Raw genomic sequence first — 13,002 nt, forward strand, 5'->3', positions numbered from 1 at the left:
TCTAAAGGAAATTGTATGGTAGAGTTAACCTTATCCAAGAGAGGTTGGGCCTTTGCCCTGGGTTCCTGGGAGTTGATCTCTCACCCTTGGAATATGCTGTCTGATAAGCATGTCTGTTTACCTGGGGACTCTGGGCCAAGTAGTATCAGCTTGACTTCCAGAAGGACTGAAGACTAAAAGTCAGCCACATGTGTGGTCAACCATGTCTGTGTGACTGAGTCTTAATAAAAACTCTGAACACTGAGGCTAGGGTGAGCTTCCCTGGTTGGCAACACTGCACCTCTATTGTTGCTGGGAGAAGTCAGTTTTGTCCACAATGCCACTGGGAGAGGACAACTGAAAGTTCCATGCATGGTACCCTCCTGGACTGTGCCCCTGCACCTTTTCCCTTAGCTGATTTTAATTTGTATCCTTTCATTGTAATAAACTATAACCCCAAGTATAACAGTTTCACAGAGTTCTGTGAGCCTGTCTAGCAAATTATCAAACCTGAGGGTTGTCTTAGGAACCCCAAACTTGCAGTTGGCATCAGAAGTGTGGGTGTTCTTTCAGGGACCCTGAACTTTATAGTTGGTGTTAGAAGGGTGGTCTTGAGGACTCCTAAACTCTGCAGAAATCATATGGTATTATTTTGTATATGGCTTCTTTTACTCAGCATTGTTTCTGAAATTCATTTATATTATAGCTTGTAAGTATATTCACTTTAATTGCTTGTGTAGTAGTGTACTGTATCAACTGACTATAATTTACTCACTGTACTGTTGATGGACATTTGAACTTTTTCCAGATTTCTACTATTGCTACTGACAACCCTATAGAGAAAAACAGAGAAATCCATCATCATAGTGGCAGATTTTAAAATATCTGTCTATAAGAATGAGCAGACCAAAAAAAGTCAGTAAGAATATAGATTTTTATTATACAATTAACAAATTAGATTTGGCATCACTCAATACCTAAAACTCCTCTGGGAGTAATAATAATGAACATTTCTCAAATGCATACTATATTCTTATACTATTCTATGATCTATACAAGCATACCTTCAGTGAATTTTCATAACAATTCCAATTTTACAGCTAAGAAAACTGAAGCACAGAAAAGTTAAGAAATTTGCCCAAAATCCCACAGCTAATAAATGACAGATCTAGAATTCAACTTTCAGGAAACCTGATTCTAGAGCCAACTTCTGAATTCCTATGCTATTTTTCAACATCTTCCATTTTCCCTCTCTTCTTGAGTCAATTTTGGTATTTTTCATCTTCATAGAAAATTATCTATTTTATTTGGATCTTAAAATTTATTGGCATGACTTGACTTCGAATTTTGTTGCAAAGTACCAGAATTTATATCAGAAATAAAACTATTCTTAGCCCTATATTCCTTTTCCTATATCATGAGCCTTATAAATTCATCCCAGAGGGACCAGTACATCTGGATGTTGTACTGAAATTCCATGACAAAAATAATCATCCTGTCATCTAAGACCCATTATTGATCACTACAGGTTTCTGAAAACTTGATGCTTCAAGATTAAGTATCACTAGCACTAATAACAATATATATTAATTATATAGGTAGCTATAATCCACAGAAAGCAATTTTTCTTTAAAACAGTCTTAAGCATTATTACTACAAAAGTAGTGCATACAGAGAGTAAAGTGTTCAAAAAATTTTTTCTTTTAAAAAAAGGCTTTTCCTTCTATGTGATAATATGACCTATGGTTGACTTTCTACCTTTGTTCCTCCTGGAAACCTGACCTAAGTGGTAAGTTAACTGGGTTACTATTATGCAATATTGTACAGATTTTAAAAAATAACCCCTGATTGAACCAGGATTGGGACAAATTATGAATCAACTAGAAATAACCAATAAGGACATCACAGCTTTGGCTCTAAGGGCATAGTTAGGTCTGAGTGACCACCTTCTAACTTTTGTCATTTAAACAAAGGAGTTAAAGGAGCACATTTGGGTTGTTTTTAGCACCCTAATCAATGAATTTGGAATACTAATTAGCTCTTGATAATAAATTAGTCAGGATTGGTAGTTATTCCAGCCATTTAAAAGTAATCTTTTGCTCCAAGGTAAATCCTCTCTCATTTCATGTTTTTCATGGCATTTATCACTATCTGGCACATAGTAACTATTTATTTATTTGCCTGCTGTCTGTCTCCCCTTCTAGAATGTAAGCAAACATAAGAGTAAGAGCTTTGCTCTTTCTTATTCACTGCTTCATTACCAGTACTTAAAATAGTAACTGGTATATGGTCGGGTTCAAAAAGTAGTTTTTAAATGAAACTCCTACTAAGTTCTGGGTATTATCTGATTGACTAAATGTTATTAGACACCTGCTATATGTCCAGCCCTGGGCTAGTCAGGCATGGAAACAGAATGGTTATTGTCTATGATTTTACAGAGCTAAAAACCATAGGTAAAACTTCAGACAATTTTCTACTGACCAGGAATATTTTCTGTATTAACATATAATTATATGTTAATTCCTACATGATTTCCCTAAAATCCTATATGATTTAGTACATTTAGTAGCACTTTACTAAAATACTGTTATGTTCAAAATCCTGGACTCTTACCCAAGAATTACAAACACTGCACAAACTACTTCAATCACTTTTAGAAACCACCTCTTGTAGGGAAGTAGGAGGAGCCAACACCACATCTGTGATGTCAGCCAACAATAGCCATTTGAATGTCTCCTAATGAATCCCTACTTCCAAATTTTTCTCAGCTTTCCTTTGGTACTTTCCCACAAGTTTTCTCTTTAATTAAAAGGGTAATTAATTTAGTCTCTTTTTTTTTAAGTGAGCATTTCTTCTTTCTATATGATGTGTTGAGGTAAATAATCAGGCCTTTTGAAGAATCGCACACCAGTTTCCCTGATCGTAGTAGCTTTGCAGAATTCTGACATCACTCACAGTCCGGCAGAGAGCTTCCAATTCTCCCTCACAGAACACATGGTAGTAACGATGAAACACAGGACTTGGGTCCTGGGATCCTATGGGACCAAATGACTCAACAGGTTTGCCTTTATCAGGATTTCCCTTAAGGTGCCAGGGAACCAGCACATCTTGAGAATAAAAAGAAGTCCTGTTAACATGAATAGGCAGCTTGGAATTAGAAACTTGCCTTGAATTATATCCTCCTTCCTGAGAGTCATTAATGCAGGGGACAGAAGATGCTAAGTCTCGACTGCCCATGTCAGGCATTTGCTCCACAAGTGACCTCTGCACTGAGGTATCGCTGTTCATCTCCTCTTTCTTTCCTTGGCTATTTCTATTTCCTTTAAGATACTTGGACTTCTGCTTATTATATTCTTGTTCCATTGCCCAGACATAAATGAGTGCCTTCCCACCTGGTCTCAGGAGTCGAACAATTTCTTGCAGAGCTGCCACTCTACGTTCCTAATGAAAAAAACCAAAACACATGATCAACCTGGAAGAGATAGGAAATTAGAAAATAAAACTGACCATAGGACTGTTTTCAATTAGGATGACTAATAAGAAAATCTAACGAAATGTCTTATATAAAACAAAAAAGAGAAAAGAGGAAAGGGCACTCTGTTCTGTGATTAAGAAAAAAATGTTCAGGAAGGAGGAAGTAGAGAAAAGCAAAGTTTATTTCTGTTAATCTTCCCTGTGACTTTTTCCTTAACCGTCTGGCTGGGATACATGAAACAACCGATGACTTCTTACAGGGTCATAAGCGGTAATATGAAGCACTTCGATGTTTATATAATGCTTTTACAAAGGAATTGTGTCAACTATACTATGGAAACTTCTACTTATAGCCTTGATGAAGTTGTTGGTATTAATTCTCCCACTGAAAACAACCAGAAAGGCTGGGTAAAATACATAAAACAGCTGCTTAAGGCACCCGAGAGTAACACTGCAGGCAGGCCTTTGAAGGGCTATAATCCCTGAGCGAAGGGAAGTTAAGCCAAGGTGAGCTCTAGATTCACTTCAGCTTTTCCCTGAAAGTATCTGCTAATTCATAATGTGGGATAACAGAATACGAGCAGAATGCAGAAGTCTTAGTGGCCTGAACAGATAGGGCTCAGAGTATAGGGAGGTCAAAGCAGCTGAGGGACAGAGTCATGGATAAAGGAGAAACTGCAGGAAAATTATTTCAAAAATCTATACACAAACACCCTTTGAAGCATTTGCCGGTTTCTAAGCTGCATGTAGATAGGGTGAAATTCCAAGAAACTTAGCAGATTAGCAGCTGGGAAGTTAAAATGCTAAACAGAAATGTTAGCAGCCAATGTTAGACAGACAGATGTTGGAATTTAAGGTGTGCCAAGGTGTAATAGCCTTGGAGTACATTCCCGGCTTTCACTTGAGACCCAGAAGGGCTACATTACAGAAGTAGGAACAAAAACAAAATAGATACAAATCATCCCCAATAAAGCATAAAACCAGTTCTCTGCAGAATGAAAGTGATCCGCTTATACTTTATCTGTTTGTCCTTAGAAAAATTTAACCTCCTTCAGAGAAAAAGTATCCAAATCTTTTAACATAAAATGTCCAGCAAACAATGAAAAATTATGAAGTATGCTAAAAATACTGATGATCAAAGGACCGAAAAACAGAGAGAGAGAAAAAGAAATATCATATCACAGAAATAAATCCCCAGACAAAGCCTTTTTAATAACTATGGTTAGTATGTTCAAAACACCAGAGGAAAAGATCAAGAATTCCAGTCATGATAAAATATGTTAAGAAGTTGGAAATTCTAGAAAACACAATGAATTTAAATTTTTAGCAAATTAGATACATTTACAAAGATAAGTATTACACTATAGTTCAGGTCAATATAAATTACCCAGATTGAAGCACAGAGATGAAAAAGAAGGGAAAATACAGAAAACAATGTCAATCAAGAATTCAATACCTAATAAAAATATCATTTGTACGATGAAGGCAACATAAAGAGATTTCAGATACACACAAGATGAGAGAATGTGTCACCAGTATACTTACACTAAAGAAAATAGGACAGAGAACTCTTCGAGCAAAAGAAACCTACTTCCTCTGAAACTCTGAAGATGCAGGAAAAAAGGAAGAATACCAGAAAGGGTAAATAACGTGAAGAAATATAAATGAAGGTTGAGAGCTTAAAACAAATAATAACATATAATAATAATACAATAAAAGGCAGAAGGGGTTAAATGTTATTAATGAAGTCTTACGTTGTCAGGAAGGGGTAATCATGCCAATTTAAGGTAGATTATAATGTCAGAGATGTATGTTGTCATGTCTAGGGTAACCATTTAAAAAACAATAAAATAATATGTAAACAGCAAGCTAACAAAAGAGGAAAAAATGTAATAATAAACTACATTATGGAAATAGACCTAGCAATGAAAGAGAACTAAGATACACACAATATTTGATAAACAGAAATTAATATTTCCAGTTCCACAGCTCTCTTAGCCTCAGATAATGCCTTCCTCAATTGTCAAAGTAACATACATTGTTTTGTACGCCCAAGTAGCCCATTCAAAATGGCCAAAAAGCCCAGGAAATAATCTCAGGTTATATGTTAAAATAGAAGAAAGCATCTTCAGCATGACTAATACACAGAGAAGTGAATTAATAGGAGGAAACTTTCTGAGGATTTTTCCAAGTTGGGTTTAAGGAGCCGGGAAATATCGGGAAATTAAGCTAAAAAATAAGACGAGACCATTTTATAAAAATGGTTGAAAAAAATGATTATTAAAACAATAACTAATCTTTTCTGAGCTCTTACTATGTATAAGACACTATAATAAGTACTTTATGTATTGTCTCATTCATCCTGACAGTCCTGTGAGATAGGCTATTGTCATCATTATTTTACAGTTGAGCAACCTAAGTATTCAGAAATCACTAAAAATGTTTGTTCAAGGTCACGAAAGTAAAAAGAATGTCAAATAGTAGAAGCAGTGGCGTCAGGGAAGAGACTGGCACCAGAGTGTAAACTGGATTAAAATAGAGATAACCTGGGATCAGTTGAAAAGAACACTGTAGCTGTGAAGGGATGTGACACAGGTCAGTAGACTCTTTTAATTCCCTTACCTCGTTGTCTCCAGATACTTGGATGAGATTTCCCATATAAAATCTTATCTTCTACCCTATATCATCTTTCACAGTGCCATAAAAATGATCTCTATCAGGCCATTTACCCCATCAAGGTACTCCCACGTGTTAGACTTTTCAATGACTCTCTAAGTCCCACTCATAACTATGGCATTCAACCAACAACACACAAATCCAACAAATAATAAATACATAAATAAATGCCTCCTCCACTAAACCATGAGTTCTACGAAGCAGGGACTGAGTCTTCTCCATCTTGTGCCCAGCTATTTGCTTAATAGCAGTGTGTAACTGATTTTCAATGACTTTTTTTTTTTTTTTTCAGATAGAGTCTCTCTCTGTCATCCAGGCTGGAGGGCAGTGGCATGATCTCGGCTCCCTGCAACCTCTGGGTTCAAGTGATTCTCGTGTCTCAGACTCCTGAGTAGATGGGATTACAAGCGTGCGCCACCACACCCAGATAACTTTTCTAGTTTTAGTAGAGACGGGGTTTTGCATTGTCGGCCAGGCTGGTCTCAAACTCCTGACCTCAAGTGATCCACTCACTTTGGCCTTCCAAGGTGCTGGGATTACAGGCATTAAGCCACCACAACCAGCCTCAATGACTTATTTTTACGGTGATAAATACATGTAACAAAATTTGCTATTTTAACCATTTTTAAGTGTACAACTCAGTGACATTAAGTACATTCATACTTAATGGTTGTGCAACCATCACTATTATCCCTCTCCAGAATTTTTTCATCATCCCAAACTGAAACTCTGTATCAATGAAATCATAACAACTCCTATGCCTCCCTCCCACAGCCTCTGGTAAAAACTATTCCACTTTTTGTCTATGAATTTAACTCTTCTAAGTAGTTCTTGTAAGTAGAATGATATAATATTTGTCCTTTTGTGTCTGGTTTATTTCACTTAGCATAATATCCTCAAGGTTCATCCATGTTGTAGCATATGTCAGAATTTCCTTCCTAAGGCTTGATTATATTCCCTTATAGGTACAAACCATAATTTGCTTATCTATTCATCCATCAACAAACATGTGAGTTGTTTCCACCTTTTGGCTGTTGTGAATAATGCTGCTATGAACATATGTGTCTAAACATCTGTTCGGGTCTCTGCTTTCAATTCTTTTGGGTATATACCTAGAAGTGGAATTGCTGAATCATATGGTAATTCTATGTTCAATTTTTGAGGAACCACTGTACTGTTTTCCACAGTGGCTGATCCATTTTACATTCCCACCAGCAATGCACAAGAGTTCCAATTTTTCCACATCCTTGCCAACACTTGTTATTTTCTATGCTTCCGATAATAGCCATTCTAATGTGTGTGAAGTGGTATCTCATTATGGCTTTGATTTGCATTCCCTAATGATTAGTGATGCTGAGTATCTTTTCATGTGCTCATTGGCCATTTGTATATCTTCTTTGGAAAAACGTCTATTTAAGTTCTTTGTCTGTTTTTAATTGTTTTGTTATTGTTGTATTTTTGTTGCTCTTTATATATTGTGGATATTAATTCCTTATCAGATATACAAGTTGCAAATATATTCTCTCATTTTGTGGGCTGCCTTTTCACTCTGCAGATAGTGTTGTTTGATGTACAAGTTTTTAATTTTGATGAAGTCCAATTTATCTATTTTTTGTTTTGGTGCCTGTGCTTTTAGTATCATATCCAAGAAATCATTGCCAAATACAATGTCATGAAGCTTTTCTCCTATTTTCTTCTTAGAATTTTATAGTTTTAGTTCTTCTGTATAAGTCTTTGATCCTTTTTGAGTTTTTTTTTTTGCATATGGTGTAATGTAAGGATCCAATTTCACTCCTTTCCATGTCATCAATGAATTATTTTTTAAATAAATGACAATAGATATGGAGAGAAAGTTGGACATGACAGATTTCTAAAACGATTGCATAGAACGTCATACAGGGGAGGGTATCCAACGTATATTTGCAATTGCAAAAAATGGATATAGATATATTTGTGTACATTATTGTCTTTTATAACTTGAAAATAAGTTATAGCAATAAGTTATAATACAACAACCGAGTTGTAGCTGAAGCAACCAACATGTGCCAAACATTTCTTCCAAATGAAGCAGATTTTTAAACTTACTGGTATAGCTGCTCCTTTCAAGCCTTTCTCTATTTGCAATAATGCCTCTAACTGTGCTGAAGCCTAGTGGCTTTTGCTGTAAAGAACCTAATATTGCTTGCTGCAGCCCAGCAGAATCTCTTGGTTACTATTAAAAGTAAAGAGACTACTGACACAGACAGTTTTCTGATTTGTTTTGATTTGTTTTGAACTCAGTTAAGGTCATAAGGTCTACTGAAACTGCTGGTGACCCATACGGTGAGCTATAAAGCTATTGCTTAGATCAGGGGAACAACTGCTGACACCCAAGAAAAATAAGTGGTCTTTTGTTCTTTAAAGAAAAAAAGAAAATATTAAATATTATTTATTTTAAAACTAAGATTAACATACTAAAAGAGTCAACATACTACTACCAGCTAAAAAAGACAGAGTTTTGAAAAAAAAAAAGAATAGGAAAGGAAGAAAAACAGAATGGGAAAGAAGTAACACTCACATGTCAGGGATAAAACCACGGGTTGAGAAAGAAAAGCTGAGAAAGAAATAGAGAAGGGACTCAGAGTCTAAGGAGAGAGAATACTTAAGAGGCCTGGAGCTGATGATCTCAAAGTCTCTTCCAGCTAAAATTCTGCAACTCTGGGTTTGAAGGAAGGCATTTAGAAGTGAATGAGACTTGGGGTAGGAAAGGGGCAAAAGCATGCAGCCATAAAAGCATAGAGTCCCATCCGCTCTCTGTTTAAGTAGAAGATACTTAAACAGTCGTCCATCTTCATTCTGCATGCTCTCTTACAAAGAGGGCAAACTGTGACAAGAAAAGAGAATGGAAAGAACTGAAAAGCTAAAACAGGGTCCAAAATCAGCAAAATTCATGAACTCTTCCTGCTGCTTTAGCTACAAGTTCTTAAGAGAAAGAAAGACCATACTTACTGCTGTTGCAAAGTGATGAATAACAGCAATGGAGATGCAGGCATCACAAGACCCACTGCGGACTGGTACTGCCAATGCATCACAGACAAAAGCCTGAAATTGCCTCTCTCTACAAATGTCCACAAGGTTTTGGCTACGATCACAACCAACCTGTAACAGAGAAGGAATTCTATAACATTTTGTTTACATTTCACATGAAGTTAAGAACTTTGAACTTATTCCATACTTTAAAGTTATTAGACAGATCTCATATTCATTGTGAAATGGTCTGAGACCATGATATTATCAGTTCTTACAGCCAGTACAAAATCAGAATATAAAATTGTACAGGGCAGGATTTATTACCTTAACAGGTATCAACCAGAACTCCAATTAGTGAAACAAAATGACTAGAATAAAAATGATAGTGGTGGAAATGGGAGGTCCAAATATACAGCTAATTCATGACCATTCAGAATCTGGATGTTTCTGTAATATCACACATTTAAAACTGGAAAGTATCCCACAAACATAGTCTTTTGGGGGGAGCTGCAAATAAGATGTTCTCAGATATCTCTCATTACCATATATACTATTTTGTGATGATCCAGGTAGCAGAAGGATGGGCAATTTTTTTCTGCTTCTGTATACTTTACAACATGGATTACTTTTACAATCAGAAAATAAAATCCCAAAACAAACAAAAAAATTAATTTTTTTTTTTGAGACAGAGTTTTGCTCTTGTTGTCCAGGCTGGAGTGCAATGGTGCAATCTCAGCTCACGGCAACCTCCACCTCCTGGGTTCAAGCGATTCTCCTCCCTCAGCCTCCCAGGTATCTGGGATTACAGGCATGAGCCAACACGCCTGGCTAATTTTGTATTTTTAGTAGAGATGGGGTTTCTCCATGTTGGTCAGGTTGGTCTCAAACTCCCAACCTCAGGTGATCTGCCTGCCTCAGCCTCCCAAAGTGCTGGGACTACAGGCGTGAGCCACCGCGCCCAGCCAATTTTTTTTTTAAGCTACTCTTTTTCTGCTAAATGCCAAAACTTTTCAAGAATAAAGCGCTGAATTCAAACTTTATAAAATGATATTTAATTAAATCTTTTCATATACCCGAACAATCCTATAGGACTGATGGCACGGCGGGCAGCTAGCAACATGCTTTTCTCTCCCTCAACAGGTAAGACCTAGCATGCCTTATGCATGCATCTGGTTCTGTGATAAGTGTTTAGGAGCTGGGATTTCCCATCTTCTTTCTCTCTAGTTTTGTTGTTGTACACAGTTTTGCTGCTTAGTTCTAAGAATATCATATATGTACATAATATATAGACACACACACAAATACACATTTTGCAATGTGCCCACATAAATTGGGGAATAAATGGGAGGGGCTTAAGACTTTTTTTTTTTAAGGTTTCTTTTTTGGAGACAGAGTCTCACTCTATTGCCTAAGTTCGAGTGCAGTGGTACAATCACAGCCCATGGCAGCCTCCACCTCCCAAGCCCAGGTGATCCTCTTGCCTCAGCTTTCCAAGTAGCTGGGGCTATAGGTACATACCACCATGCCTAGCATTTGTTTTATTTTTTGTAGAGATGGGGTTTTGCCATGTTGCCTAGGCTGGCCTCAGATTCCTGGGCTCAAGTCACCACCCATCTTGGCCTCCCAAAGTGCTGGCATTACAGGCATGAGCCACTGCACCAGGCCACAAGAAATGTTAAGTCACTGATTAATAATTATTCCTGGAAAATTTTTTCTTATCCCAAATTCTATAATAGAGAAAAGAATTACATAAGCAGATTTAGTCAAACAGAAGTGGCCACCTAAAGTGTATATTTACTCATTTAATTTTTTGATATAATAAGCACTGATCCTAGGGTTCCCTCAGCCCTTCTGAGAATAAACAATATGAATGCTCATATCAAAACATGCTAGAATAACTGGCTAGTCATGTGTAGAAGATTGAAACTGTACATCTTCCTTACACTATATATAAAAATCAACACAAGACTGATTAAATGTAAAACCTAAAACTACAAAAACTCTGGAAGATAACCTAAGAAATACCATTCTGGACACAGGCTCTGGCAAAGATTTCATCACAAAGACAACAAAAACAACTGCCACAAAAACAAAAATTGACAAATGGAACCTAATTAAACTAAAGAGTTTCTGCACAGCAAAAGCAACTATCAACAGACTGAACAGACAACCTACAGAATGGGAGAAAATATTTGCAAACTATGTATCTGACAAAGGTCTAATATGAAGAATCTATAAGGAACTAAAAGAAATTAACACGCAAAAACCAAACAGCCCCATTAAGAACAGAGCAAAAGACAAGAACAGATACTTTTCAAAAGGCATGAACAGATACTTTTCAAAAGACATACACATGGCCGACAAGCATATGAAAAAAAGCTCAACATTACTAATCATTAGAGAAACGTAAATCAAAACCACAATGAGATACCATCTCAGATCAGTCAGAATGGCTACTTTTAAAAAGTCAAAAAATAACATGCTGGTGAGGTTGCAGAGAAAAGAGAATTCTTATACACTGCTAGTGGGAATGGGTTCGCCCACTGTGGAAAGCAGTCTGGCGATTTCTCAAAGAACTTAAAAAAGAATTACCATTCAACCCAGCAATTCCATTATTGGGTATATATCCAAAGGAATATAAATTGTTCTACCATAAAGACATATGCACTCATATGTTCACTGCAGCACTATTCATAATAGTAATGACATGGAATCAACCTAGACTGGGTAAACAAATGTGTTACACACCATGGAATACTATACAACCATAAAAAAGAATGAGATCATGTCATTTGCTGCATGCAACATGAATGGAGCTGGAGGTCATTACCCTAAGCAAACTGATGTAGGTACAGAAAACCAAATACTGCACGTTTTCAGGTATAAGTAAGAGCTAAATACTGAGTATACATGGACACAAAGAAGGGAACAACAGACACTGGGGCCTACTTAAGAGTCAAAGGAGGGAGGGGGGTGAGGATTAAAAAACTACCTATCAGGTACTATGCTTACTACCTGGGTGATGAAATAATCTGTACACTGAATCCCTGTGACATGCAATTTACCTATATAACAAACCTGCACATGTACCCTTGAACCTAAAATAAAAGTTAAAAAAAATTTTAATCTGGCTTTTAGATGACCAAGTATACACAGATTTCAGGCAGGCTTTTAAAATTTTCATGAGTATGCAGTGAAGAATGTAATATTGTCTCTGATACTAAGTAGTGACATTCAATTTACCAAAAAAATAGTATTTTTATTAAAAGTTCCTTAAAATGCTATGTTATTAATTCCCTAGAAGAAGAAAAAGATCTTAAAATGAAGCATTACATTACAGAGTTTATGTTACAAATGCACAATAAAAGAATGGAAATTAAAAAATTCTTACTGAGTGAAATCACATTGCCATGCTAGTCACACTTAATGAGTTTGCTCAATTTGTAATTGGTATTAAACAGCTTCTATATTTTATCCTGGAGCTGCTTTAATTTTAAAGTGAAATAAAATATATCAAGCTAGAGGGAAAGTACAGCAATTTATCTTTAATGTATTTTAAGATAAAAAGTACTAAGGGCCTATTAATAACAATAGTGACATGCATCCCAATTAATTGCTCCCTTTACCTGTGTAAGATACATGCCTGCATTATTACTTATTATTTATTTTCATTTATATTCTATGCCATCAGCCAACAATCACAATATCAAGATGACAATACTACTCAAATAATCTGAACATTATATTTTGGTGCTTGCTTCCTTTTTTGTTACATTTAAATTCGGTTCATAGAACTGGAAGTTTCAAGTATGCCCAACTCTGACAGATAGCCATACCTTGCTAGAAGTCAACAGAAAGAAATAC

The 13,002-nt window shown here is 36.2% G+C and overlaps 1 protein-coding gene across 5 annotated transcripts in view; it reads right to left on the minus strand.

The window, feature by feature from the left end:
- Positions 1-895: 895 nt before the first annotated feature.
- The window catches only part of ALKBH8 (alkB homolog 8, tRNA methyltransferase), a 66,916-nt gene continuing 54,809 nt past the window's right edge, over positions 896-13,002 (minus strand). For all 5 annotated transcript variants that reach the window (XM_008020730.3, XM_008020731.3, XM_073020789.1 and 2 more), the window contains 2 exons: positions 9,118-9,267; positions 896-3,420 (listed from right to left, as the gene is read on the minus strand). In XM_008020730.3, coding sequence (XP_008018921.3) covers positions 2,863-3,420; positions 9,118-9,267 — 708 coding nt within the window. In that variant the 3' untranslated portion in view covers positions 896-2,862. The remainder of the gene's footprint in view (positions 3,421-9,117; positions 9,268-13,002) is intronic.

This window comes from Chlorocebus sabaeus, chromosome 1, assembly GCF_047675955.1.
Source record: "Chlorocebus sabaeus isolate Y175 chromosome 1, mChlSab1.0.hap1, whole genome shotgun sequence".
Taxonomy (NCBI): domain Eukaryota; kingdom Metazoa; phylum Chordata; class Mammalia; order Primates; family Cercopithecidae; genus Chlorocebus; species Chlorocebus sabaeus.